Source organism: Camelus ferus, chromosome 18 (assembly GCF_009834535.1).
Source record: "Camelus ferus isolate YT-003-E chromosome 18, BCGSAC_Cfer_1.0, whole genome shotgun sequence".
Taxonomy (NCBI): domain Eukaryota; kingdom Metazoa; phylum Chordata; class Mammalia; order Artiodactyla; family Camelidae; genus Camelus; species Camelus ferus.
Genome location: NC_045713.1, coordinates 3888443 through 3915594, shown reverse-complemented (window position 1 = coordinate 3915594; position 27152 = coordinate 3888443). Strand labels below are relative to the sequence as shown.

Genomic DNA, 27152 nt, shown 5'->3' with positions numbered 1-27152 from the left:
ACTGAAAGCAATCTTATGATACAATACCTATTTGTAAGTGTTTCCTGTCAGATTTCCTTCTCGAAAGCAAGAGTAGGTGGTGGGTCTTCTGTAGCATCAACTTAATGTGTGGTCCCAAGGATGCTTGTTGGAAGCCCACAGTGCCTCAAGTTCTAGAAGCAGCAGAGATCCGTACCGAAGACCATGTGCCTGGCAGTGCCTGAGGGGACCTGGCGAGAGGTGTTCCTACTCACTAAAGTCCGAAACAATCCAGTAGTCCTGGCTAGAGGAAGCAAGAGACAGTCCACCTCTGAGGCTCTAAGAAGATCTAGATCAATGCTGAAAGGACCTACAGATCTGCACGCTCTGTCATTTAAACTAAAACTGTCCTCTCCCTTACAACAACCAATCTAGATCCTCTGGGGAAAATCCTTGAAAGACGGCAAGTGCAGGTTTTCAGAAAGCCCTAGCAAGTGTGGATTCTTGTTGGCCTTCAGGAGACGAGCTGCTACCGTGGGGGGAGGTCACATCATTGCTCCTGGTGCTTGATGCAAGATGGGACGCTGCCAGACACCTTTGTAAGCCACCTGTCTGCCATTGACCCACCCTGCACCCCGGGCCTGTATGTCTTTGCTGTCCTGTACCCCCTCAAAAGTGGCAGAGGTGTCAAGCCCATGGTAAGTCCCAAACTGACTTACGCACACTGCCAGCTGACTTCTGCACTCCCTCAGGGCTGAAGAGATGTGGAAATGGCAACCCAGCCCTGGTGACTGGCTCTAGATGTAGGATTTCCTCATTACTGGAATTAGCTTCAAGTTCAAAACAAATCACCACAAAACCCCAAGGCGGCCGCATGCTGCTGGATTTAGCCCTGGTGGCTTGATGAGCTGCACGTAACTTTCACCACATGACACATCCAGCCCCAGTGAAGAAGTGGGGCCGGTGCGGGAGGCCTCGGGGCTCCTGGCTTTGGGGTGGGGCAAGCTTGCAGGATCCTCGTTCAGTTCATTAGATACTTGCTAAGGGCCACCACGATTGTCAGGAGCTCTGCCAGACGCTGCAGTGCAGAGGGGACAGGCTCAGCCCTGCCCCCAGAGCTCACTGCTCCCATGGTCTGGGAGAGCCTCCATCCCACCCCCACATCCCCTGGTGGAGCCAAGGCTGAGAGCCCTTGGCGCTCACCTAGGGGCACTGTCCTGCCCAGCTCTCTGCTACAGACCCCACACAGAACACCAGCCCACCCTGCAGTCTGAGCCTTGCACAGGTCCCAACAGCCTGGAGTGCCAGCTCTCATTCATGTGGCGTTTCCCTTATTCGAGGCCCAGTTTAAGCAGCAAGAAACTGCCTCGGGCCTCCCTAAATCTTCACATCAGCCTATGAAGTAGGTACAGTTGTTAATGCATTTTACAGATGAAAAAACCGAGGTTCAGAGCTTCAGCTAACTTGCCACAGGGCACACAACCCTGTGTGAGTTGGGCCCTGGGCCACTGTGCCCAGAGCCAGCAGCTGGCTTGTCCATGTCCTTCCCACTGGGCGTGGCCTCCTGCAGACCAAGCCTCGATCTCTGAATGTCTGGGGCTGGAGCCCTCACTCCTGTGTCCCTAGGCTAGGGGCTCGACAGCACTGTCATCGGGCCCAGGGAAGAAGGAATCCCCGGGATGTGTGATTCTGAAGGGTGTGACTCAGGTGTGTCCTCAGCCCCACTGCTGAGTGCAAGCTCCTGGTTTCCTTCTGATGAGACCTCAAGGTCCATCCCTGACCCAGCCAGAGCCCATTCCTGGTCTCATTTTGCTAACAGAAAACTGGGGGTTCTTGGGGAAGCAGGTTGTGGGTGTCCCACGTTTCCACACAAATACCTGCTTGCTGTTAGAGCCTCAGCCCCGCACAGCCGCACTCACCGACAAGTAACCTCCCTGCCTACCAGCCAGCAGCAGCTCAGGGGCCCCATTCTGCTACTCCAGGCACCAGGTGACGGCTGGGCCTGTGGGCTGGCTCAGGCGGCCTTCACCATAGGGCCTGTGATGGGAACCAGCATGAGGGGCTTAATTTAGACTTGGGGAAAAACTGTCCCATAGCAGGGGCAGCTTTGTTCCAATCTTGGAAGCCTTAGATTTCCTCTCCTGACAGAAGATCCCTGAGGGCATCGCCAGGGCCTCAGGCTCTCCTGCCAGACCCCTCTCCACACAGCCTGTCTCCATGGCCCAGGCTTGGGGATTTCCTGGTTGAGGAACTGGTCAACCCAGTCCATCTGGGGACGGCCTGAGCGAGAAGGTGGCATCTGGAGAGAGGCCAAGAACTTTGGGTCAGACTGGGAAGCCCTGCCTCCTGTCCAGCCTGGCCTGTTGGGGAATCTCCCTATTTGGGGCATTTTTGCCATCTGGCTCCTCCCTCCGGAACCCCCAGTCATCACTCATTCACTCACGTACTGTTCAAGGGTAAGGCCAGGGAGCTGTTGGTTAACAGCGTGAGCCCAGGGTCCAGACTGCCTAGGTTCAAGACCCCGCTCTTCGCTTACCAGTGGTGGCAACCTGTTTACCTCTTTGTGCCTCCGTTTTCCCATCAATAGAGGCAAGGAGCAGTACGTACCTGATGGTCTCACTGTGAGGATAAGATGTAGTCGTAAATATAAAGCACTCCTGAGCCAGGAGGCTAAGTCCTTTGTTAACACTTGATGGGAGGGGGAAGGGTACAGCTCAGTGGTAGAACACATGCTTAGCATGCATGAGGTCCTGGGTTCAATCCCCAGTGCCTCCATAAAAGAAAAAAAGTTAAATAACGTACTTACCTTCCCCCCTCAAAAAAAAAAAAAATTAAATAACAATAAAACACTTAATGGGAAGTGGAGGGACCTGGGGGCCCTAGTGTTGTTCTAATGCCCAAGTGTTGGATAACCAGATAGTTTATAATAATAACTGTGATTTTGTAATATTTAGTGAAACTTCATTTTTCTGCCATTTTCTGTAATTTCACAGTTTGAAAGTTCTAAAACAAAAGTTTGTATCTCCCTCCAAAAAACAAACTTTCATTAATAGCCTCCATTTTTGTTCACTTCTTAAAAATTAATCATTTGGTCACTCACCTGTTTCATCCATGCATTAAAGTAAATCCTATCTCATCCCGACAGAGGGCCGTGAGCCTGCTTCCGGTGGCCCTTGCAAGGTAAACGCGAATTCTTTTCGCTTCGTGCACTGGACGCTCCTGCCAGGGGCGGGGCGCGGGGCGGAACAAGGCGAGGAAGCGGGAGGCCTCGGGCGGGAAGTTCACATGGAGAGGCTGCCCGCTTGGGCCGCCGGGTCGTGGCTGGTGTCTGTAGGAAGGGCTGCCTGGCCGGGCAGTTATGCAATAGTGGAAAGACCGCTAAGAGGAGGGGAAGGAAGTGCCGCGGCCACGACCCAGCGCCCAGGAAGGGGTTCTGCTGGCCGCCAGCCCCGCCCCTCGCCAGGTGAGCAACGCTGAGAGTCTGGTGTCTGTGCCGGGACCTCCAGGCAGCCTCGAGTGGCACAGGGAAGACCTGACATTAGCTGAGCGACCCTCAGGGAGGTGTATTTAGTGGATCATTAAAGGACAGCCGCTCAGCCGTGAGCCAAATGCCTTGTGCTGCAGGGGCAGCTGATGCGGAATTAATTGAGGAGTGCCATCCATCACGTGATCCCACTCAATCTATTCTTTGCTTTCAACTTACTATTGAGGTACAGCAGGCCCACAGAAAAGGGCCGTGCTCAGATCTTACGTGCCTGGGGCTAGGTTAATTTTCAGAAAGTGAGCACACTTGTGGACTGGCATCCTTATCAAGGAAGAGCACTCCCCCTACAAAAAAAATAATGATAAATTTTAAAAATTAAAAAAAAAATAGAGCACATCACCTGCCGCCTCCTGGGCTCCTTCATTCACTACTGCCCCCCACCTCCCCCCGCCCTGGAGGTCACCTTGGCTTCCAACACAGACCAGGTGGGCAGTTTGTGAGTTTGGTATAAACGGCATCCTGCAGAAGGTGTGCTTTGTGTCTGCCTTCTTTCCCCTCCCCGCATTGTGTCTGGAAGGTTCAGCCATGTGTGTGGCAGTTGCTTCCCATCGCTGACTGGTGTATCCTCCTGTGCAGGAAGCTCCTAGATACATAAATGAAAATGATCAGAGGAAGGACTTGTAAGGCTGGTGACTTCGGGGTCGTGGTAGGGAGGGGGTACCAGCAGTGACTAGAGGGGACCTGCCAAGCAAATCTTTTAGAGAGAAGAAATAGACCCTGTGCTTCCTCCCGGCAGAGGATAACCCTTGCCCCTGGCAGTCCAGGGGGACCCATGGCTCTCGGGGTGCTTCCAGTGCTGGTGCCCTTTGCCACCATCTCTCCATCTTGGAATCTGAAGATCTGGACCACAAACGGCGCCCGCCTTCCTGAGCCTGCAGCCAGACTTCCTGGGTCTGAGGCCACTTGCTATGTGAGCCCCGTCAGGGCCCCATCAACCTGGTCGAGCACCCCAGGCTGTAGTAAGAGAGGCTCCAGCCTCTCCCCTTGCAAGCTGCTCCCCTGCTCACCCCCTCCATCCCAAATCCCCATCTCCACAGAAGCTGGGGTTCCTGTTTCACTCAGGAGGAAATCAAGTCAGCTCTGAGGGGCCATTCTTGGATCAGAATTTGAACTCAGGTCTCACTCAAAGTCAGCCCTGCTGCCACTGCTCTCAGCCACACTCTCTCACCCAGGATGTGCACCTAAGCCTTCTACACACTCCTGTGAAAGATTCATTCAACCAGTCACTCAGTGAGTGGTGCAGTTACTATCTGAGTATTTATGGAGGGCCCACTGCATGCCAGGCACCAGTTCTAGGGTTGGGGCCAGAGCCCTTGTCAAAACAGGCCAAACCCTTCTTTCGTGGGGCTCACATTCTGGTAAGGAAAGACACTGTAAAAACAAAATAAAAATAGTGATGAGTGCTCCGAATAAAAACAGGAAAGAGAGGTGGGGGCTGCATGAAGTTTTGCTATTTTATGTGAAGTTATCAAGGAACGAGAATGTACCTCAGAGGAGGTGCCATCTGAGCAGAAACGGTAGACGAGGGTGGGAGTTAGTTACAGGTGCGTGGGAGATGGTCCAGGTGGAACCGCTTGTGCAACGGCCCTGAGGTGAGAGCAACTGGGTGTGTTCCAGGAACAGAAGGCCCAACGTGGCTGGTCCAGAGGAGCCAGGAGAGAGGTGGGAGTCGGGCGCCCCACCTGTGGGGTCTTGTAGGGCACGGGGAGGACAAGGGCAAAGATGTCCCGGCACACCTGCGCGCGTGTGGCCGCCCACGTCTCCGTCGCAGGAGCCCGAGGAATCCCAGAAACTGAAAGAAGAAGCAAAGCCCTCTCTGCACGCTCCTTGCCCCCTCCTGCCCCCCGCCCGGCCGCGACAGAGGCGACTTCCTCTTTGCAGCCCATTTAAGGCCCACCCGCAGCGCCCCGGAGCAGAGGGAGCCGCGCGCAGCCCGGCCATGGGGGATCCCTTCATCCGCCACATCGCCCTCCTGGGCTTCGAGAAGCGCTTCGTCCCCAGCCAGCACTATGTGAGTACCGCCGGGGGCGCCCTGCGTGCGGGGACAGGCCTGGCGGGGCCGCAGGTGCGGGTCCCCGCGCAGCCCCGGAGCCAGCGGCGGAAGACGCGGGCGGCCTAGGGGTGAGGGCGCGGGCGGTGGTAAATGGCTCCCCATCTCTAGGCCTCAGTCTACCTGTCTGGGTCCACAGCAGATGCGCGCCCCTCAAAAGTTGCGCGCCGCCGGCCCGGCCCCTGGCCCCTAGCCGGCCACCCCACCCCGTCCCCTCTCCGCTCCCAGCACGTGTCCCCGCAGCCCCTTTGGGAGGGCTCCTTGGGAGGGTGGGCTGGTGACCAGTTACATTAGATCCTGGCCCCCGCAGTAGGGCGGCACCACCACAGGGGCCAGAAGAGTCCTCTCTCCTGCCCTGGGGGCCTGGCGAAGTGCTGGAGACATGGCCACCGCATCACAGGGTCCCCAAGCCCAGAGGAAAGGCAGGGAGGAGTCCACTTAGTAAACTGGCGCTTACTGTGGTACATTTACTGTCTGTGCCAAGCCTTTCCCTTTTTTAACTTTTCATTTTGAAATAACTTCAAATTTATAAAAATGTTGCCCCCTAAAGTACCGGTAACTCTAATATGCCGTCGCCCACATTTCCTCTCCTCTCTTTCTGTCTCCCTTCCCTTTGTCTCTTTGCCCCTCCCCCTGTCTCTCTCTCTCTTTGAATATAAATTTTCTGAATCATTTGAGAGTTACTTGGAGACAGTTTTTTTTACTACAGCTGTGTATTTCTTAAAATCAAGGACATTATCTTACATAACCGAAAGTGAAGAAATTAACACTGATAAAACACTATTATCCAACCCACAGACTCCTCCCGTTTCACCAGTTGTCTTACTAGTCCCTCTGCGGGAAAATGTTCTCAGGTCCAGGATCCCAGCTAGGCTTACCTGTTGCATCTGAGTTGTCATGTCTCTTTGGCATTCTTTAATCTGGATTAGTCTTAATCAGTCTTTGTCCTTTTCAACTATGACATTTTGAAGAGATGGAGCCAGTTATTTTGCAGAACGCCCCGTGGTTTGGGTCTGTCTGATACTTGATTAGGTCCTGGTGATGTCGGAATACCCAGAAGTGTCTCCCTCTCATCGATCCTATCAGGTGGCAGGTGATTTTTGATTTGTTCCCATATTGGTGACGTTAACTTTGATCAGTCAGCCCTGGACATATTTTCCAAGTTTCTCTGCTGTAAAGTTACTATTTTCCCCTTTGTGATTAATAACTGACCTGTGGGGAGGTTATGTGAACCTGTGTGAATATCCTGTTTTTTATAGAACATGGATGATTCTTGCCTGAATCAAATTACAATAATGATTGCCAAATGATGATTTTTTTAAACTCTATTGGTCCTTCTGCATTTATTAGTTAACATTTTACTGTAAATGTCTTCCCTTCTTATTTATTCATGTCAGTGTGGCTCCATGCATTCCTATTTTATTCAGTGATCTATAATCCATTACTGTCATTTACTTATTTTGATGCTCAGATTGTCTAAGATTTGGTCACTGGGGGCTCCTTCAGGCTGGCTTCTGTGCTTTTTTGGCTTATCCTGTCATTCCTTAAGCATGTTTTTATGGCACAAGATGGTCTAGCTTATCCTGGACGCTTCCCAGCTCAGTCCTGGACACAACCATTTCACTAAAGAGCCCTGGTTCGTTTTACTGGACGTCATATTAGAACCCAAGATCTGGAACTAGGTGTGCTCATTGCCTCCGAGGTATCATGGCTCATGACTGTCCTTTCAGTGGACAGACTGGGGGGAAATAGCCACCTCAAGCCATTTGTATCTCTCACCATTTTATATCTGCAGCTCCTTTCTCTCACTGTGAGAACCCTGGCTCCCCAGAGAGCAATATATGTACTCCTCTGCTCAGTTCTACAATACACATAAACGTGTTTGAGAATTACTACACGCACAGCACTATTAACTATAAACCTACTCACCTGTTAAGGCGAGTTTAAGGTTTCTTTGCCGTTCTTTTGGTCCTTTTAGACTGAGAGCAGTGTACTGTAGTTAAAAGCCACTTGGATTCTTCTGTATTTTTCTTTAACATTTAGGTTATTACCCATTTTATATAGAGTTAAGTTCATTTGCTTTTGTCCATTTCCAACTTTGAAGTTAAAGAAATCGTGGTTGATTTAATTTAATTATTTGTAAAATACTAGCAAGTTCCCCCACTTAAAGTGCACGATGGTTTTTGTTGTATTTAAAGTTGTTTAACTATCACCATAATCTAATTTTTAGAACATTTTGTCATCCCCCATTGGTTGCTATTCTTTTTATTCCCTAAGATTTTATTCTGAGAAATTTTATACATACAGGAAAGTTGAAAGAATTTTACAACAAGAAAAAACAAAACACCCAACCAGTCATATGCTCACCATCCGCTTTCTACCATTAATATTTTCTGTAGTCCTTTCTTTACCACCTATCCATCCCTCCATCCATCCATCCACACACCCATCAATCTTATTTTTGGTGCATTTCGAAGCAGATGGCAGGGGAGAGGGTATAGCTCAAGTGGTAGATTGCATGTTTAGCATGCATGAGGTCCTGGGTTCAATCCCCACTGCCTCCTCTAAAAATAAAAAATAAATAAGTAAACCTAATTACCTCCTCCCCAAAAAATAAAAAAAATTAAAAAAAACCAAAACCAAATTGCAAACATCAGTACACTTTGCTCTAAGTACTTCAGCTTGCATATCACCAACTAGAGTTCAGTATTTGCTTATATTTTTCTCTCTTGAAGATTTATGATTTCTCTCTTAAAATTTATATAAACTGAAATCCACAAATCTTAGACATACATTTGCAGATTTTTGACCGTGCACGTCAACTCTCATCACCCAGACTCTATGTAACCCAGACTCGTATCACCCTGTCTCATGCCCCAGTCATTCCTTCCCATCCCCAGAGGCAACCACTTTCTGATTTTTTTCCACCTGAAATTAGTTGTGCTTGCTCTAGAATGTCACAGATATGGAATCATATGCTGTGTAGCCTTTGTGTCTGGCTTCCTTCACTCAGCGGAATGCTTTTGAGATGCATCCGTGTGGTTGCATCTATCAGTCCTGTGTTCTTTTTTGTGGCTGAGTGGTGTTCTCCTATTTTTGTAAGCTGGCTTTTCCTTACTGAATTCTTTTTTCTTTAATAATGGCTTTATTGAAATATAATTCTCATACCATACAATTCACCTATGTGAATTGTACAATTCAGTGGTTTTTAGTATATTCGTACAGTTACACAATTACCACAATCGATTTTAGAAAAATTTCATCAACACTCAAAAAAACCCTCATACTCATTAAATTCAGTCACTTCTCATCCACCCCCTCCTCCAACCCCTGGCCCAGCTCCTGGCAACCACTAATCTACTTTCTGTCTCAATAGATTTGTCTGTTCTGCACATTTCTGGATATAAAGGGTACCATGGAACAGCTTCCTGAGGCCTTGTGTTGCCTGAGCCCAGGTCTTCCTGCATCTTTCCTCCCATAACTCTCATACCAGCCCTAGGAGTGAGGTCCTACTCTTACCTCCAATTTACAGATGGGGACTTGAGTTCATTTGAGAGAAGCTGACCCTCTTGCCCTGGGTCCTCAGGCTGGAGAGCATTAGCCCTGGGGTCTGTGAAGTTGATGCTCTTTCAATGGCCCAGGTGGCCCCAGAGAGCACTCTCCCTCCCACCCACAGGGGTAGGCTTCTACCAGGGGTGCGAGGCTGCCCTGCTGCATGGCTGAACCAGGTCCCCCACCCGTGCCGCCCCCCAGGTGTACATGTTCCTGGTGAAGTGGCAGGACCTGTCTGAGAAGGTGGTCTACCGGCGCTTCGCCGAGATCTACGAGTTCCATGTGAGTGCCCTGCCCGGTGTCGGGGGGGTGTGTGGGGGGTTAGGGCGGGGGCACCACGCCCAGTCCCAGCCCTGCCTCTGGGGAGGGGCGCAGCCCAGGGGCTGGCAGGGAGCTGAGAAATCCGGAGTCCCCCTCTCCCCTCCCAGCTCACAGCTAAGAGGACATTATTTTTCTTTTAACTTTAAAAAGCATTTTACTGAAAGTATTTTACACTGTGGTGAAACACACGGAACACACATTCACCCATTTGAAGTGTACAAGTCAGTGGCACTAGGTACATTCACAGTGTTATGCAACCATCACCACCATCCATCTCTAAACCTTTCTGTCTCCCCACACCGAAACTCACCCATTCCACACCGACTCCAGGGGGCTGTCTCAAGGGCCCTGCTCGCTCTGTCCCTGCAGGGGGCAGCGTGGCCAGGGTCACCACCACAGTTGTCCTCTCAGGAGCCTATCTTTCACTCAGTCACTGGCCTGATGAGGACCCCAGGTGGATCAGAAGGAGGGTTGATAATCCTGACACCCAGGAAACCAGGGCCTCTTGCTTTGTGGGTGCCTGTTATCACCGAGGTTTACAAGAGAGAATCCCCCAGGGCTCCCCACATCAGAGGCTGTTGGGACAGAATTGGGGGTGGTCATGAGGGAGGGTCACAGTGTGCAGAGCTGGTCTGAGACAGGGTCACGTGGATGGAGGGTCCTCCAGGGCCTACTCCACACGTGGGGCTCTCCTTACCAGGGAAGGGAGTCTGGGAAGCATATGGGTTTCCGCACTTCTCTTGTGTGAGAAATTTCAAGTGAAATACAGATAATTGCAAAGAAGACTATAATCAGACTTGGACACCCAGAACCCAGAATCGCGTTGGGTGTCTCCAGGCCGTTTGCTACAAAGCTTTTTTTAAGATAAAGGAGATAAAACATTACAAGAGCAGTGAAAGGCTCCCTTTCTCCCTCATCCCATCCCAGCTCCTACCCTGGGTGGCTGCACACGCACACATACACCCTCACACATACGCACGCACACAGCCCAGGAGCAACATGCGGTCGTGGCAGGTGTGTATCTTCTGCAGTGTATGTAAAAGCTATCAGCATGCCTTTTGCTTCTATCTCAGTTTTATTATCATCCCTAGGTTACATTTTTGAGACCAGTCCATGCTGATGGGTTATGCAACTCCATTTCACCTCTTTAAACTGTTCTGGGTTATTCCATTGTAGGACCAATCCCTTTTATTAATTGGTGAATTCATTCATTCCTTCATCCACTATTTATTGAGCCCCTGCTAAGGGCCAGGAGTGTTCTACTTGGTGGGCAGGAAACGCTGCTAAAGGGTGTAAAAGACAGATGCAAATTCTCTCCCTCCCTTGTAGACCTTATGTTCTAGTGAAGGAGTCAGGCTAACAGACAAACAAAAAATAAACAATTTGTATAATATGTTAGATGGTCATTAGAACTATGGAGAAAAGTAAAGTGGTGGGGAGAATAGGGTCAGGAGGGGCAGTTGTCAGGGAGGAAGCCTCGCTGAGGGGGTGATATCTGAGCAAGGACTTGAAGAAGGAGATAGAGAGAGGGAGCTATTGATCCATGTGGGGAAAGAATGAGAATAGCACAGGCAAAGGCCCTGGGGTAGGAGCAGCCTGGAGTATTCAAGGGTGGCTAAGTGAACAGGGGGTGAGTGGTGGCTGGAAAGGTGAGCAGGCCAGGCAGAGGCAGATCACATGGTGGCTTGTAGACTAAAATGAAGCCTTCACTCTCATTCTGAGGGAGCTGAGAAGCAGGGAGGGTTCTGAGCAGAGGAAGGACGGGATGCAACTTAGGTTTGAAGAGGCTCCCTCTGGACGCTGGATTGAGGACAGACAGGGGTGGAAGGGGAGTGACCTAAGAGGGTTGTCGCAACAATCCAGGCCTCACAAAAGCTCAGACCAGGGTGGTGGCAGCAGGCATAGTGAGAAGGATCCGATTCTGGGTAGATTTGGGAGTAGAACCAAAAGGATTTGCTGGTGGAGGAGAAAGAAGAATTCAGGAAACCACCAGAATCTTCTAGCCCCAGCAAGTAGAAGGGTATTTAAGTCATGTCTAATTCTGTGTTTTACATTGCTGTAATAAAAAAATATTCCTTCACATTTGCTTTTCTGTGTAGAAAACCTTAAAGGAAATGTTTCCTATCGAGGCAGGAGACATCAACCCCGAGAACAGGATCATCCCCCACCTGCCAGGTGAGCGGTGGGGCTGAGCCGCCTGGGCGGGCTCACCTGTCCTGGCTCCGTGCACCTGCCCTCTAAGCTGCCCTCCCCGATTCCCACCCCCTCTGGACTTGACCTGTGTGCTCACTGGATCTCTGGTGCCCTCCCTGGTCCGGCAGCCCCGCGGTGGTTTGACGGGCAGCGGGTGGCCGAGAGCCGCCAGGGAACGCTCACCGAGTACTGCAGCGCGCTCATGGGCCTGCCCGTCAAGATCTCCCGCTGCCCGCACCTCCTCAACTTCTTCAAGGTGCGCCCTGACGACCTCAAGCTCCCCACGGACAGCCAGTGAGTAGGGGAGAGAAAAGGAGATGGTCGGCCTGGCCTAGAGGGGGCGGGGCTTTCCTCTTGTGACATAGAGGCGCGTGAGGCTCAGAGAGGGGAAGTCTCGTGCTCAAAGTCACACAGCAGGAAAGTGAAGGAGGCAGGATTCCAACTCTGGCCCATGGGATCTGGCATCCCCCAGCAGCCGTGCCAAGTTTCCACCTGGATTCCTCAGCCTCACGGTGCCAGGGTTGGTGGGGCGGGAGGTGGCCCTCTGGGCTGGAGGTCTGAAGTCCCAGGCCCTTGTGCTGACTCTGACTGCCTAGCCGCGGGACTGGAGCCTTCTGAAAGCAGTTTTCCCATCTGTGATGGGGTGGGAAGGGCCAGATGCAGTAGTGGGTACCATGGGGAGTGCTTACAGGCTGTGAAGTTCGGAGCCCCTGAGGGGGCACGGGAGGTCAGTGGTTTCCATTAATTCCTGGGCACGTCTCAGGCCCCTGCCTCTCCTTTGTCACCTGACTCTCTGCCTGCCCTTGCCCTGGGCGTCTGCTGTACTCTGGGCCCTGTGTGGACGGGATTGGAGAGTCTGAGTGAGAACTCAGGGGACTGTGTTTTCCGGCTCCAGATCAGCTGTGGAAAGTCCCTCTCTGTCCCTCTCTGGTCACTGAGTGTGGGGGGCAGCCTGGAGGACAGGGCTACCATAGACAGACAGACAGCAGCACTCCAGCCTGTGCTTATGGGTGCCATGCACACAACCCTGGTCCAGGGCAGGGCAGCTCCCATCAGCCCTGGGGGATAGGGTCCCCCACAACCTGTTGGCTTTTCTGTCGAGGCTCCAGCAGAAGGGAGCTGGCCCACGAGCCTTCTCCTCTGGGTCTGCAGGAGGCTGGGCCCGTCCTCAGGCTGGCCGAGCAGCTCCTGTCCTCCCCAAAGCGCTTTCCTCCCTTTCTTCTCAGCTCCTCACTCTCTGTGGTGGCCCCCACTTCCCACGTTCCTTTTGGGAACATTCTTAGGACGTTTTTCTGTAGGTCTATGTGGGGCACCTTGTGCCCCAAGGAGAAAGCTAGCGTCTAACACAGCCTGTCCTCTCCTGCAGGGTGAAAAAGCCAGAGACGTACCTGATGCCCAGAGATGGCAAGAGTAACATTGCGGGTGAGAGGCCAGGGGCAGCCGAGTGCGGGTCACCCTCAAGGACTGTTGACACGATCAGGGACCCTGATCTTGGGGTGTACAGGGCAAAGAGCAGGAGGTGAGAACTGCTCTGAAGGGTCTTGGTGGCTGCCCTACAGAGTTGGGGTCTTTGAGGGTCACTGGACAGTGAAGAGCGCTCACCTTCGTGGCTGCAGACTTAGCAGAGACCCTGGCTCCCAGCAGCCCTCGTGATGTTCTGGCCAAACGAGTAAACAGATCTGGGGGCAAAAGTGGCCTTTAGGGGTGACACAGAGGTGTGACAGTATCTAATCTTTATTGCACAGTAATTGTTAATAATACTACCTAACATTTATCAAGCACTGACCCTGAGCCAGGCTATTTTAAATGTTTTCCATGCATGAACTCATGTAATCATCTCCATCACAATGTGAAACAGGTACCATTTTACAGCTGTACACACTGAGGCCTGAGTTAAGTTAAGACTCTTGGCAAGGGATGTACAGCTACTAAATGTGGAGCAGAACTTCAACCAGTCAGTGGACACCCAGTCAAGTACCCTGGGCCACTCAAAGTGTGGTCCAGGGACCAGCAGTCTTACTCTGCTCAGGCTCTTCTAACAAAGTGCCACGGACAGGGCTACTTAAACAGCAGCAGTGAGTCTTCTCACAGTTCTGGAGGCTGGCAGCCCGAGGTCCGGTGTGGGCAGGGTTGGATGCATCACAGGCCTCTCTCCTTGGCTTGCAGACGGCCGCCTTCTTGCTGTCCTCACATGACCTTTCCTCTGTTCGTGCCCTCCCCTGGTGTCTCTTCCTTTTCCAGGACACCAGTTCTATTTGATCAGGGCCCCACCCTTATGGCCGCATTTAACCTAAGTCACTTCCTTAAAGGCTCTGTCAGCAAATACACTCAGATTCTAAGGTACTGGAGGTTAGGGCTTCAACACATGAATTTGGGGTGGGAGACACAATTCACCCACAACAGGCAGTAGCGTCTCCTGGGAGCTGGTTAGAAGTGCAGACTCTCCGGTCCCACCGAGACCTGTGGGATCAGCACCTGTGTTTCGGCAAAATCCCTGGGTGATTTGTGTGCACATTAAAGTTGAGAAAGTCTGCTGGCAGACCTCATCAAATGAGAACTAGAATGTGTGTGGGGTGTGTGGCCGGTGTCTGGAACACACTCGGTGCTCAGTAAATGCAGGGCTGCGAAGACTAGCTTGTCTCTGCTGCTTTCCAGTGTGCGGAGCACACCCACCCCTGGTGTGCCTGGAGCCGGGTGGGGACGGGATGCCAGGGCTTCTTCTGGGGGAGAGCCAGGAGGAGGTGCCCCCAGGGTCCACTCACCCCGCCCTCCCTCTGCCCAGACATCACAGGCCCCATCATCCTGCAGACGTACCGCGCCATCGCTGACTACGAGAAGCGCTCGGGCACCGAGATGGCTTTGGCCGTGGGCGACGTGGTGGATGTTGTGGAGAAGGGCGAGAGCGGTCAGCCTCCCCACCCTGCCTGGACCTCCCTTCCCTGGTGCCTGGGCCCAAGGCCACAAGTCCCCACCCAAGGCTCTGCCCCACCACGCAGCCTCGGGCCTCCTCCCTGCCTAGCCCCTGGGGGGCTCTGGCTCCTGCAGGGGCCCTGACTGTCCTCCCCACACGGCGGGTCATCCCATCTCTGAGTATGAGCCCGGGGGTGGCTGTGGGGATCTGCACACATTCTGAACCATGACTGTGCACCTCTGGGGGTTATATCCAGATGGGCAGGTGAACTTCTCATCATGGTGTATGTGAAGTGCGTTCTGAGCTGTAGTTCTGTGCCTCTGTGTGATTTTGTCATGGAGTGTGCTGAAGGCGACATTTCTGAATCCGAGTGTTGGATGCCTGTGTGTCTGTGTCCGGGTGATCTTACCCCCATCCCCACGCCCACCAATGGCAGAGGGAGGCTTCTAGGCCCACCGAGACTTACTGCCCCATATCCCTGGCATAGGCTGGTGGTTCTGCCAAATGAAGACCAAGCGTGGCTGGGTCCCGGCGTCCTACTTGGAGCCCCTGGACAGTCCTGATGAGGCAGAGGACCCAGAGCCCAACTATGCAGGTGCTCCCTGCCCTCCTCGGCCGCAGGGGTGGGAGGCAGGGGCGGGAGGGACATGGGGATATTGAGAAGCCAGAAGTCACTGCTTTGGGTCAGACATGACTAGGGGCTGGGTAGAGGGGGAAGGTTGGAGTGAGAGGTGGTGCCCTTGGTTAGGACAGGGGGAACCAGGAGGGAGGAACAGAGGTCAGGGTCACATGGTGTCTGCAAGCCTGGGGCTGAGTCCCAGCAAGAAGCTATATGATGAGCCAACCTGAGGCTCAGGAAGGAGGGCTGCCTGGAGGTGGGGGCATCATAGCTGCCTAGAATGGAAAAACTGGCAGCCCCCAGGCTAAATGGGGCCCATGTAGAGTCTGAAAAAAATTAGTGTTGGTTGCCCATATTTTTTAGATTGAAAGATTCTACGATTTTATGTGGATTTATGGCTCCTCTTTAGAAACTGGGAAAGGCATGTATATGGGGCCTGCAGCCCCACATGCCAACAGTCGGCTGGAGTTGAGTGGCTCAGGTGCCCCTGGACGGGCGCTGTACCCCGGCACTGCCTGCCTGGCCACTCCTCATGTTTAGGTGCTAGCCAGGCCTCTGCAGTCACGGGAGCTTCTGGCCTCTGGTGCGGATGGTGGTGGGGGAGCTCCCCAGGGTAGAGTGGGCAGAGGGCAGAAGTCCAGGGAGGAGGGGCACAGCTGTAGGAGAGGGGGTCCTGGGCTCCAGCTGGAGGAAGCCCCAGGCCCAGAGAGGAGGGAGGGGTGGCTAGCTGAGTGCCAGGTGGACTGTCACACCTTGCCCCTCCCCTTCCAGGTGAGCCCTATGTCACCATCAAAGCCTACACTGCCCTAATGGAGGACGAGTTGTCCTTGGAGCAGGGCGAAACCATCGAGGTCATTCATAAGCTCCTGGACGGCTGGTGGGTTGTCAGGTAGGAGAGCTGCACCCTCCCTCCCACCTGCATCTGCCCTGAGAGTCAGCCTGGCCTGGGGCTGGGCCTGCGTGGGCTCAGTGCCGACTCAGCTGTGTGGCTCTGGGTCAGCCACTGCCTCTCTCTGGGCTGTTCCCATTTTGGTAACAGACTCATGATAATCCTACCTTGCCCATATCTTGGGGTTCAGGGTCCTTGTCTGCATGGGTACATTTTTCCCTGTGACTGAGGGTCATGTCCCTGACCAGCCCATCTGTTATCGCTTCTTCAGAAACACAATTAGTCATTGTATTAATCAAATTAATATTTGACAGCTGGTAGTACAGACCCTGTCACCCCTTCTCTCCTAAATCCTTCATTGCCATTTCCCTCTTTATTCCTCCAAATGAATGTAGAAATACTCATTTTTTCCCCAGTTCTGGGGAAAGTGGACTCCCAGCGGCGTGTGCACGCTATCACGCTATCAGAGCCCTGGGTCGCAGGGCCTGTCCGTGACCCCAGCAAGCTTGTGGCCGCAGTACCCCCCCATCAACAGCACAACAGCCCCTGGGCTGGGGGCTTTGAGGCAGGATTTCTCGACATTTTAGACCTAAACTCTATTAATCCCCATCATGCACCCCAGACACAATCCATCCGTTTGTGATTCTCTCAGCAGCCGAGAAGAATCAGACTTTTACTGAGTGAAGTTTGTATTATGCAAAGGCTGTTGTTTTTCACTCCCACATGTAGCGGTGAGACTGGAAAGAAAAATCTTTTCAACAAATGCTGGAACAACTGATATCCTTATGAGGGAAAAATGAACCTAGACTCCTACCTCATACCATACTCCTTTATTTGGGACAGATCACATGTTTTGCTAAGCACAAACCCCCAAACTAAGGTTTTGGAAGAAAGCACCAGGGAACTTGGTAACTTGGAGGTAGGCAAAGGTTTCTTAGGACACAGAAGGCAATCACCATAAAAGAAAAATCTAACCAATATAAGACTGCAGGTGTTTTATAGCAAACACAGGTCCCTGGGGAGATGGATCTGCTAACTTCTTCCCCCTCCCCACGTCACAACTGGGAAGGCCTGTGTTGCATGGATGAGGAAACTTTAGGCACACAGGTGCAGTGTATGGTAGTGGTGGTGTTCGCAACCACCCAGCTGCCTTGACCCCAGCTATTTAGAGGAGGCCTTGACCCCACGTTTGAGGCCCCCCCACCTCCACCCCCAAGATTGCTCAGCCTTCACGAGTTGCTGCTGTTGCAGGAAAGAAGACATCACAGGTTACTTCCCATCCATGTACCTGCAGAAGGCCGGGCAGGATGTAGCTCAGGCCCAAAGCCAGATCAAGAGCCGGGGGGCTCCACCCCGCAGGTGAGCGAGGTCCCCGAGGCAGGGCAGCTGGGGTGGGCTGGGCGGGGCCCAGGAGGGTGTACCACGACTTCCCTCTGTGGGTCCAGCCCCTGAATTGGCAGTGTTGGGGCCGGGGAGGTGGGACATTGGCGCCCAGCCTGGTGGGAGAGGCAGTATCCTCACTGGATGGAGGCTGGAGTGCTTCCCACACTGGGGCTGGTGCTGGGGCGGTAGGAAAGTCGGGGTGTGGGGAGGTGAGGTGGAGGTGAAGGCGCCGATGTCTAGAGCCCTTGGGATAGCCCGTGAAGGCTATGGCAGCCCGGCGGGCTTCCTGGGGAGGAGGCAGGCTGAAGGCTGGCAGGGGACGTTGGAAATGGGCCTGGGCTCTGTGGCAGGACAGGGTTCCGCGACGGTGAGGGGTAGTCACCTTCATGCCCGGCTCAGGCCGTTTCCCATTTCCACGGGATAGTCGTTGGACCCCAGGGGTGGCCATGAGAGTCCCCTCGGGCAGAAGGGGCGGGGACGCCAGGGCGCTGACCACAGCCCCCGTCCTGCTGGGCCCAGGTCGTCCATCCGCAACGCGCACAGCATCCACCAGCGGTCGCGGAAGCGCCTCAGCCAGGACACCTATCGGCGCAACAGCGTCCGTTTTCAGCAGCAGCGCCGCCGCCTGGCGCGGCCCGGGCCACAGAGCACAGGGAGTCCGCTGAGTGAGTGGGACCAGGGAGCCGGCCTGGAGGGCGGAGTGGGGCCCGCAGGGTGAAGAGAGGCGGGGCCGGGCAGGTGGGGCGGGGCCAGGGGCGGGGCAGGCCTCACCTGGCACGGTCCACCGGCAGAGGAGGAGCAGGACAAGACCGAGCGTCCCAAGCCGCAGCCGGCCGTGCCCCCGAGGCCCAGCGCAGACCTCATCCTGCACCGCTGCAGCGAGAGCACCAAGAGGAAGCTGGCGTCCCCAGTGTGAGGCCCGGCGCTGCCCCTACGCGGTCCTCTCCCCACCTCCAGCCCCTACCGCTGTATATACGTGTACAGAGCCTGAGGTTTGGCGGCAGAGGGCAGCTCCTGGCCCTGACCCACCTAGCTATTCGCCACCCTTAATAAATGTTGCTTGGAGTGAACTGATGCTTTGCAAAGTCGCACTGCGGGCGGGGCAATGCCCTTGGTATTTCTAGAACTGGGACTGGAGGCTGTGAGTTCTGCTAGGGGAAGTTGCAGTAACTGAGGTCCAGTTGCATACTTTCCTGGTCTTGGCCAAGACCAAGTTTGCACAAGGCCAAGTGCAGAAAGAAACCCCAGCCCCGCACTGGTCGTTTGTCTGGACAGACAGACTGCTTAAACTTTGGCCTCACCGCAGAAGGCTCCTGAAGAAGAGGGGACACAGTGCCTAGTTGTAGAGGGGTGTGGATCAGGGCTGTAGGTGACCTTGTGTACATACCTTAACTGACAAAAAAAATTGTAGATATAAGGAGACACACTTTAGATGTAAGGACATAACACAAACTGAAAGTGAAAGGATGGAAAAAGATACTTCATGCAAACGGAAACGGAAAGAAAGCTGGAGTAGCTGTACTTAGAATAGATGTTGTAACAAAGACTAATAAGAGACAAAGGTATTACATAATAATAAAGGAGTCAATCCAGTAAGAGGACATACTTGTAAATATTTATGCACCCAACATAGGAGCACTAATATATATATAAAGCAAATGTTAACAGACCTAAAAGGAAAAACAGGCAGCAATACAAAAATAGTAGGGGACTTTAATACCTCATATACATCAATGGATAGGTCATCCAGACAGAAAATCAATAAGGAGTGGGGGAGGGTATAGCTGAGTGGTAGGGTGTGTGCTCAGCATGCACAAGGTCCTGGGTTCAGTCCCCAGTACCTTCATTAAAAAAATAAAATAAAAAACATACTAAAAATATATAAAAAAGAAAAAAAATTAAAAACATTTAAAAAAATTAACCTAATTACCTCTCCACACCCCAATTTAGCCTCAAATGACATGTTAAACCAGATGGACTTAACAGATATTTAAAGAACGTTATATCCAAAAGCAGCAGAATCTATATTCTCTTCAAATGCCCATGGAACATTTTCCAAGATAGATCATATGTTAGGCCACAAAAGAAGTCAATAAATTTAAGAGGACTGAAGCCATATCAAGCACTTTTTCCAACCATGATGATATGAAAACTAGAAATTAATTACATGAAGAAAACCAGAAGACTTACAAACATGTGGAGATTAAACAACAAGTTACAAACAACCAATGGGTCAAAGAAGAGATCAAAAGAGAAATTAAAAGACACCTTGAGACAAATGAAAAGGGAAATGTGATATATCAAAATTTATGAAACACAGTAAAAGCAGTTCTAAGAGGGAAGTTCATAGCAATAAATGCCTACCTCAAGAAACAAGAAAAGTCTCAAATAAACAACTCTACACCTAAAGGAACTAGAAAAAGAAGAACAAACGAAGCCCAGAGTTAGTAGAAGGAAGGAAGTAACAAAGATTAGAGCACAAATAAATAAAAGACTAAAAAGACAACAGAAAAAAAATCAGTAAAACTAAGAACTGGTTCTTTGAAAAGATAATCAAAACGGACAAACTTTTAGCTAGACTCACCAAGAAAAAAGAAAGGACTCAAAATCAGGAACAAAAGAAGCAATGTTACAATTGATACCACAGAAATACAAAGGACCATAAGTGACTACTGTGAACAATTATTTGCCAATCTGGAAGAAATGGATAAATTACTAGTAACATACAACCTACAAAGACCGAATCATGATGAAATAGAAAATATGAACAGACCAATTACTAGCAAGGAGATTGAATCAGTAGTTAAAAAAAAAAAAAAACCTCCCAACAAACAGAAGTCTAGGACCAGATGGCTTCACTGATGAATTCTACCAAACATTCAAAGAAGAATTAATGCCACCTTCTCAAACTCTTCCCAACTCCTTTTCAAACTCTTTCAAACTCTTCCAAAAATAAAAGAGAGGAGAACTCTTTCAAACACAATTTATGAGGCTGGCATTACCCTGATACCAAAACTAGACAAGAATAGCCCAAAAAAAGAAAATTGCAGGCCAATATCCCTGATGAACATAGATGAAAAAAATCTTCAAAAAAGCATTAGCAAACAAAATTCAACAATGCATTAAAAGGATCACACACCAGGGTCCAGTGCAATTTATTCCAGGGATGCAATGATCGTTCAACAGCCACAAATCAGTCAGTGATACACCACATTAACAAAGTGAAGGATAAAAGATATGTGATCATCTCAGTAAGTGCAGGAAAAACACCTGACAAAATTCAACACCCATGTATGATAAAAACACTCAACAAAGCAGGTATAGAGGGAACACACTTCAACATAATAAAGGCCATATATGACCAGCTCATAGTTAACATAATACTCAATGGTGAAAAGCTAAAAGCTTTTCCTCTAAGATCAAGAACAAGACAAGAATGCCCACTCTCATCACTTTTATTCAACATAGTATTGGAAATCTTAGCCAGAGCAATTAGGGAAAAGAAAATAAGTAAATAAAAGGCATCCAAATTAGAAAGGAAGAAGTAAAACTGTCACTATTTGCAGGTGACATGATATACAGAAAACCCTAAAGACTCCATTAATAACTCTACTAATGAACAAATTTAGCAAAGCTGCGGGATACAAAATCAATACACAAAAAACTGTTGTGTTCCTTTACACTTATAATGAACTATCAGAAAGGAAACAATCCCATTTACCACTGCATCAAAAAGAATAAAATACCTACAAATAAATTTAACAAAGGAGGTGAAAGATCTGTGTATTGAAAAGTATGAGACATTAGTGGAAGAAATTGAAAGAGACAAAAAATGGAAAGATAAGTCTGTCTGTGCTCATGGATTGCAAAAAAATTAATCTTGTTAAAACATCCATACTACCCAAAGGAATATACAGATTCATCACAATCCCTATCAAAATTCCAGTGGTATTTTTTCACAGAAACAGAACAAGCAATCCTAAAATTTGTATGGAACCACAAAAGACTCCAAATAGCCAAAGCAATCTTGAAAAAGAGCAAGCTGGAGGCATCACACACTCTGATTTCAAACTGTGTTACAAAGTTATAGTAATTAAAACAGTATGGTATTGGCATTAAAACAGACACATAAATCAATGGAACAGAAGAGAGAGCCCAGAAATAGACCCATGCATATGTGGTCAATTAATTTACAACAAAGGAGCCAAGAATATATAATGGGGAAAGAACAGTCTTCCACAAATGATGTTTGGGAAAACCAGACCACTCTCTTACACCCCATATGAAAATGGATTAAAGACTTAAACGTAAGACAAATGATACAACAGGGGTAGAATGTTAACAATATGAGAATCTGGCCAAGGGGCATTAAGTGTTCTTCATACTATTTTCATTTCTGCAACTTTTCTATGAATTTGAAATTATTTCAGAATAAAGTTAAAAAAACCCCAAAATTCCAAACCTCAACTAAGTCTTTGAAAGTCTATGTTATTTATTTTGGGATTTTCCATTTTCAGTCTTACCTTTCGGGGTTCGAGTGGGTGCAGAGATGGATAATAAAGGGACACCACCATATGTGACTATATCTCCAGCTGATTCTCCTTCAACCTGAAAACGTGTGAGGTCACACAGGACGCCGTGCAAACGTGGCGGGGAGATAGATGTGTGTGCACAGGTACCGTCAGTGTGTATATACCTCTATCTCTGTTTCGCTGTGGACTGAGTTAAACTTTGGGATGCAGCTGTGCCGAAGTGGGTCAAGCATGTATGTGAGTGAGTGAAACAGGCCAGGTGTAAAAAGAGTCAACTACCAGAGATACAATAAAATTTTCTTGATTTTTACTGGGCTGTGGAGAAGCATAAAATGTCATACAAACAGGTATGAAACTGCAAATTATATTTCCGAGTCCAAGTGGAAAAAAACTGAAAATCAGAAATACCGAATAATTCATTTTCTTATCTTACAACTCCTTGGGCCTAGAGGATTCTAGACCACCAGCCCATGGGTCACTGAGGGGTGTGTTTTGTCACGTCGAGATGTGGAGCACGGAATCCCACTGGGAGTCCTTTAACTGGGAGCAGTATTCAGCTTTGCTCAGTTTCATAATGGAAAACAGCTGTTCACAGATGTAGGTGCTCCCGAACATGGAGAGGATCTTTGCACAGTGGTTTTTGTACTTCGGGTAGCTACTCCACAGGTACTTATAGAATTCTGGTATTCCAACCTTATCATATTTGGTTTTTAGGACTGTGTTGCACTGCAGATCAATAACCTCCATCTGGAGCGCTTCCTTCACACTTTCAATCTTCATGGAGAAAGGGGAGCTGAACAGGGTCAGGTCACTCTCATAGAGTTTGAAATCAGACAGCCTTTTCTGGAATTCCGTCTTTAGCTCCACGATTTTGGGAATGTAGTTCAGTCCATCGCTTTCATTTCTGGAAACCGACTTCAGGGTGGGAAAGTGGGCCAGGTTATTCCTTGCCAAATGAGTTTCCCAAAGGCACAGTTTGGCCAGGAATGCCCGAATCAGGTCGTACATCTGTGTAACGATTTGGGAATGGCCTTGGAGCGAGAGGTTCAAAGTGTTCAGATGCATGGTCATGTCGACCAAGAAGGCCAAGTCCTTGATCCAATCTTGGGAACTCAGCTGAGGCAGGGGCTTGCCTCTGGAGGACATGAAGGAATCAATTTCTTCCAACGATTCAAAGAATCTCTTCAGCACCAGCCCACGACTGAGCCACTTAATCTCTGTGTAGTACAGGAGGCTGCCGTACTGGCTGTCCAGCTCATACAGCAAAGTCGTGAACTCACTGTGGTTCAGTCCACGGGAGCAGATCCAGTTCACAGAGTTAACCACCACGCTCATGACATGGTCCATCTTTAACTTTTGAGCACAGAGCGATTCCGGGTGAATAATGCAACAAACGGACTTCAGATCTGAGCCCTTGCAAACCATCGCCACCTTGGACTTCAGCTTTGTCACGAGTCCGTCGTTGGCATCCACCATCGCGGGGGTGCCGGTTGAGGCCACGCTGACCAATTTTGACCAGTCGATGTTAAACTTTTTGAGACTCTTCTCAACACGCGAAAAGATCTCATTTGCAGATTTTGTACCTGTCATGGGTACCGTGTCCAAGAGTTCTTCTGACGTATCAAAATTCTCATCGACGCCCCGGATGAATATGGCCAGCTGGGTGGTGTTATTTATATCTGTGATCTCGTCGATGGCGATGGAGTACGCCACGAACGATTTGATTTTTTCGCGCAACTTCTCCCATAGGTTCCCAGCCACATCTTCTACGGGCTGGACGGCAGCAGCGCGCTCCCTTGGGCTCGTGTTGGCCAACACTTGCTTTTGCTCAGGGCACGCGGTTTCTGAGGACCCTGAGAGGTACTTCCTGAGCCCTCTCTTCAGCTCCTGCAGCTTCTCCTCGCGCACCTTCTCCGTGTACTGGTCGTAGTGCTTGCTGTGGTTGGTCTGGTAATGGCGCCTCAGGTTGTACTCCTTCGACACAGACATGCTCTGTTTGCATATTAAACACGTAGGGATATTCTGAACTTCCACGAAGAAATAGGCTCTCTCCCACTTTTCTTGAAATACACGGCCCTCCTGGTCGATCTTTCTTTTTCCCACTTTTGACAGAGGCATGGAGACAAGAAAGAGTTCACTTTTCTTTTAGCTTGACTGTTAGAAAAACACCAGCAAGGTGGGGGGAAGCTATAGTTCAAATAGTAGAGCGCATGCTTAGCATGCACAAGGTCCTGGGTTCAATCCCCAGTACCTCCTCTAAAAGAAAGTAAGTAAATAAATAAATAAACTTAATTCCCTGCCCACCACCCCCCGAAAAAAATGAAAAAAAAAAAAAACAAACCCAACAACACCAGCAAGAGCATGATGACAAATGCAAGGGACAAAGTAGCTGGGCGGTGGAGGCAGGGGTGTGGGGACTGGGGGCTGTGGAGGCGGGTGGGAACTGGAGAGTAACCCAGCCCTGCAGAGGAGGGACAGCTGATGCTCAGAGCTTCCAGCAAAATGTTGTCAGAGGGGACGTGGCCCCACCCTGGCTGGTTCCTCAGATTTCTAAAGAAAACCTGGAAGTGGATTTTTATGAAAAAGTCCGTGGTTTTCCAATGTTGGCCACTAATTCCCCCTTTTTAAAAGGCATGTGAGCCAAACATCTTTGGTGAGGTTGGGCAAGTGGCTATGTTTGCCATATCTGGTTTAAATCGGAATGATTTGAAAGATACCTGCATTTTAACATCTCCTTTTTTCCCTTTGATTTTCAAGAGAACTCTGAAGTAACAGAGAAAGGAATGAGCACAGAAGGCATGTGATTTACTGGCTGTGAGTCACAAAAGATGGTGATAGCACAGAACCTACTTCTTTTAAATTTAAGGAACCTGGCCACAGTGCAGGTGAGCTTTACTTCGAGAGAACACAGGTATAAAAATGTACATGAAGAAAATGTACGCAGAGACAGAAAGTCAACTGAGTCGTTGCCTGGGGCTGGGGGTGAGAACGGGAAATGACTAAAAATGGGTAGGAGGATGTATGCATCTGCATGACTGGGACATTATGCTGTACACCAGAAAATGACACACTGTAACTGACTATACTTCAATTAAAAGAAAAATGGGTAGGAGGAATCTTTGGTGGGGATGATGGAAATGTTGTAATATTAGATTGTGGTGACAGTTGCACAACTCCATAAATTTACTAAAAAAAATCATTGGATTGTGTATAGTTTGCATGAGTGAAATTTATGGTATGTAAATTATGCCATGATAAAGCTATTAAAAATGTAAAAAGCCATTAGCAACCAGGTGTGTTTAGGAGTAATAATTGTGCATTTTATTTTATTCTATTTTATTATTATTATTACTTTTTAAAGTCACATATTTTTATTTATTTATTTTTTTTTAATGGAGGTACTGTGGATTGAACCCAAGACCTCGTGCATGCTAAGCAGGCACTCTACCACTGAGAGGTACCTCTACCCCTTTAACTGTGCATTTTAAAAGAACATTTCAGTTTCTAAAATTTTAAAATTTTATTATTTTTTTAATGGAGGTACTGGGGTTTGAATCCAGGACCTCGTGCCCGCTAGGCGTGCGCTCTACCACTGAGCTATGCCCCTTCCCCCCGAGTTTCCAACTTTAAATAAGGAGGTCCCCTAGTGATTTGAACTCTTGGGAACATCTCTACACCTTCTGCTTTAAAACCCAATAGAATTTTGATTTGCTTGCAACGACTCCAGGGGAGACATTAAAAATATTTGACAGTGTTTTTACTGGGACATCGCTCAATCAGAAGTCAACCTCAGCACTGGAGGGGGCTCTGAGAGCCCCTGCTGTGCCAGGCAGCACCCCTGTTGGTTCTGAACTGTGGGGAGTTCAGGCGTGGGAGATCTTGGCAGTGGGACCGGGGTGGACAGACCAATGCTGTTTCCCAACTAAGACAGGATAGCAGCTCGGTATTATGACACGAGCCCCCACCATAAAGGACTCTTGAATAAGACTGTCATCACACTCAGCAAGCTCCAAAACCGTTAGAGCAGACAAAAATGCCTGGCTGATAAAACTCAAGCAACGGAATGAAAGGGCTTTATAAGAAGCAGGAAAACCAAAACGTACATGAAGAGTGGCATGCTTTTCTCTGAGGCTCGAGGCTGCCGAAGCAAGGACCCTGAGATGGCTCATGCCACACAGCAGGGGGTGGGACCATCTTCTCACCCCCAGATTACTCACCATTGCTGAGCTCAAGTCCTGGAAGTGGTCTGAAAAGAAAGAGACATTGATGAGTGCCACAAAGGTCACCTTTCCTCTCTGGTCCATTCACTTCTACTTGACAAACTTTGGTGAGTGTCAGCGCTAGGCTAAACGAAGGCAGGCTGCCCACAATTACCAAGAAACAGGAGCGCGGACACACAGCTCCCAGAAGCGGCACACGATGCACTGAGGCAGCCGCTGACCGCAGGGACCCACTGCCCACCTCCTGGGGTGAGAACCCCCGTGCCCCTGCTTGGCTACCCTGGGCAAGGTATGATTGTTTTCCCGACCAAGCAGGGAACTCTCACACACCTGATGACTGTGAATTTGATAAATTCTGCGGCATCTAAGATCCTTCTCATGGAGCTGATTTCCAGGTAGCCGGGGGCTTTGAATACCACCCCCGGGGGCATACCGTCAATGACCACGCAGCCAGGGTTGAAAGTGATTTTCCTGTAGGGAACTTTCACGGGGAAGTCCACTCCAATTGCTTCACCTGCGATGAGACAAACAGCATACAACTACTTGAGTTTGTTACTTGCTTTTCCCAAGCCGCGCTTTATCTTTAATATCCAGGTTTTAAAATCATTCACATCAAGGGACAACACAGATGATCAGCCATTATTACTTTATTTTCTAGCGGTGCTAGGATGCATGAATAATTTCATTGATTTGAAATTGGCAACAGATAGTATAGCAGGGAGTATCATATTATCTACCTGAAAACGTCTTTGTGAGGATTAAATGATGAATCCCATGTGGAGCACTAAAAACAACACTGAGCCACGATAAGAAGTCAGTAAGTCATAGATAGCTGCTATTGTTATCTTAAAATTTTTAGGGGGGAGGGTATAGCTCAGTAGCAGAGCATTTGCTTAGTATGCATGAGGTCCTGGGTTCAATCCCCAAGTACCTCTGTTAAAAAATATGTAAATAAAATTTAAAACAATTTTTTAAATTGA

At 49.6% G+C, this 27152-nt stretch overlaps 2 protein-coding genes across 3 annotated transcripts in view; one reads left to right on the top strand and one right to left on the bottom strand.

Moving 5' to 3' along the window:
- The first annotated feature begins 3288 nt into the window (after positions 1-3288).
- On the top strand, positions 3289-18490 carry NCF1 (neutrophil cytosolic factor 1). 2 transcript variants are annotated; one of them, XM_032459509.1, is made up of 12 exons: positions 3289-3421; positions 5274-5513; positions 9306-9386; positions 11525-11600; positions 11747-11912; positions 12985-13040; positions 14401-14523; positions 15017-15124; positions 15920-16037; positions 17289-17396; positions 17940-18085; positions 18212-18490. In XM_032459509.1, the coding sequence occupies exons 2-12, from the start codon at positions 5442-5444 to the stop codon at positions 18334-18336; spliced, it is 1179 nt and encodes a 392-aa protein (XP_032315400.1). In that variant the 5' UTR covers positions 3289-3421; positions 5274-5441; the 3' UTR covers positions 18337-18490. The 2 variants fall into 2 exon arrangements, with proteins under 2 accessions (XP_032315400.1, XP_032315401.1); XM_032459510.1 differs by having other exon boundaries at positions 3291-3421; positions 5384-5513.
- Positions 18491-22237: 3747 nt separating this feature from the next.
- Positions 22238-27152, bottom strand: part of LOC102517196 (general transcription factor II-I repeat domain-containing protein 2) — a 35090-nt gene continuing 30175 nt past the window's right edge. The window contains 3 exon segments of the mRNA XM_014556072.2: positions 22238-24054; positions 26170-26198; positions 26503-26686. Of these exon segments, the coding sequence (XP_014411558.2) occupies positions 22448-24054; positions 26170-26198; positions 26503-26686 (1820 nt within the window). The 3' untranslated portion in view covers positions 22238-22447.

Bases quoted from the DNA above. Each gene is read 5' to 3' on its own strand.
- NCF1 (XM_032459509.1), top strand. From the start codon at position 5,442: ATGGGGGATCCCTTCATCCGCCACATCGCCCTCCTGGGCTTCGAGAAG. The intron at 5,514-9,305 runs GTGAGTACCGCC...GCCGCCCCCCAG, and splicing joins TCGTCCCCAGCCAGCACTAT to GTGTACATGTTCCTGGTGAA. The intron at 15,125-15,919 runs GTGCTCCCTGCC...CTCCCCTTCCAG, and splicing joins CCCAGAGCCCAACTATGCAG to GTGAGCCCTATGTCACCATC.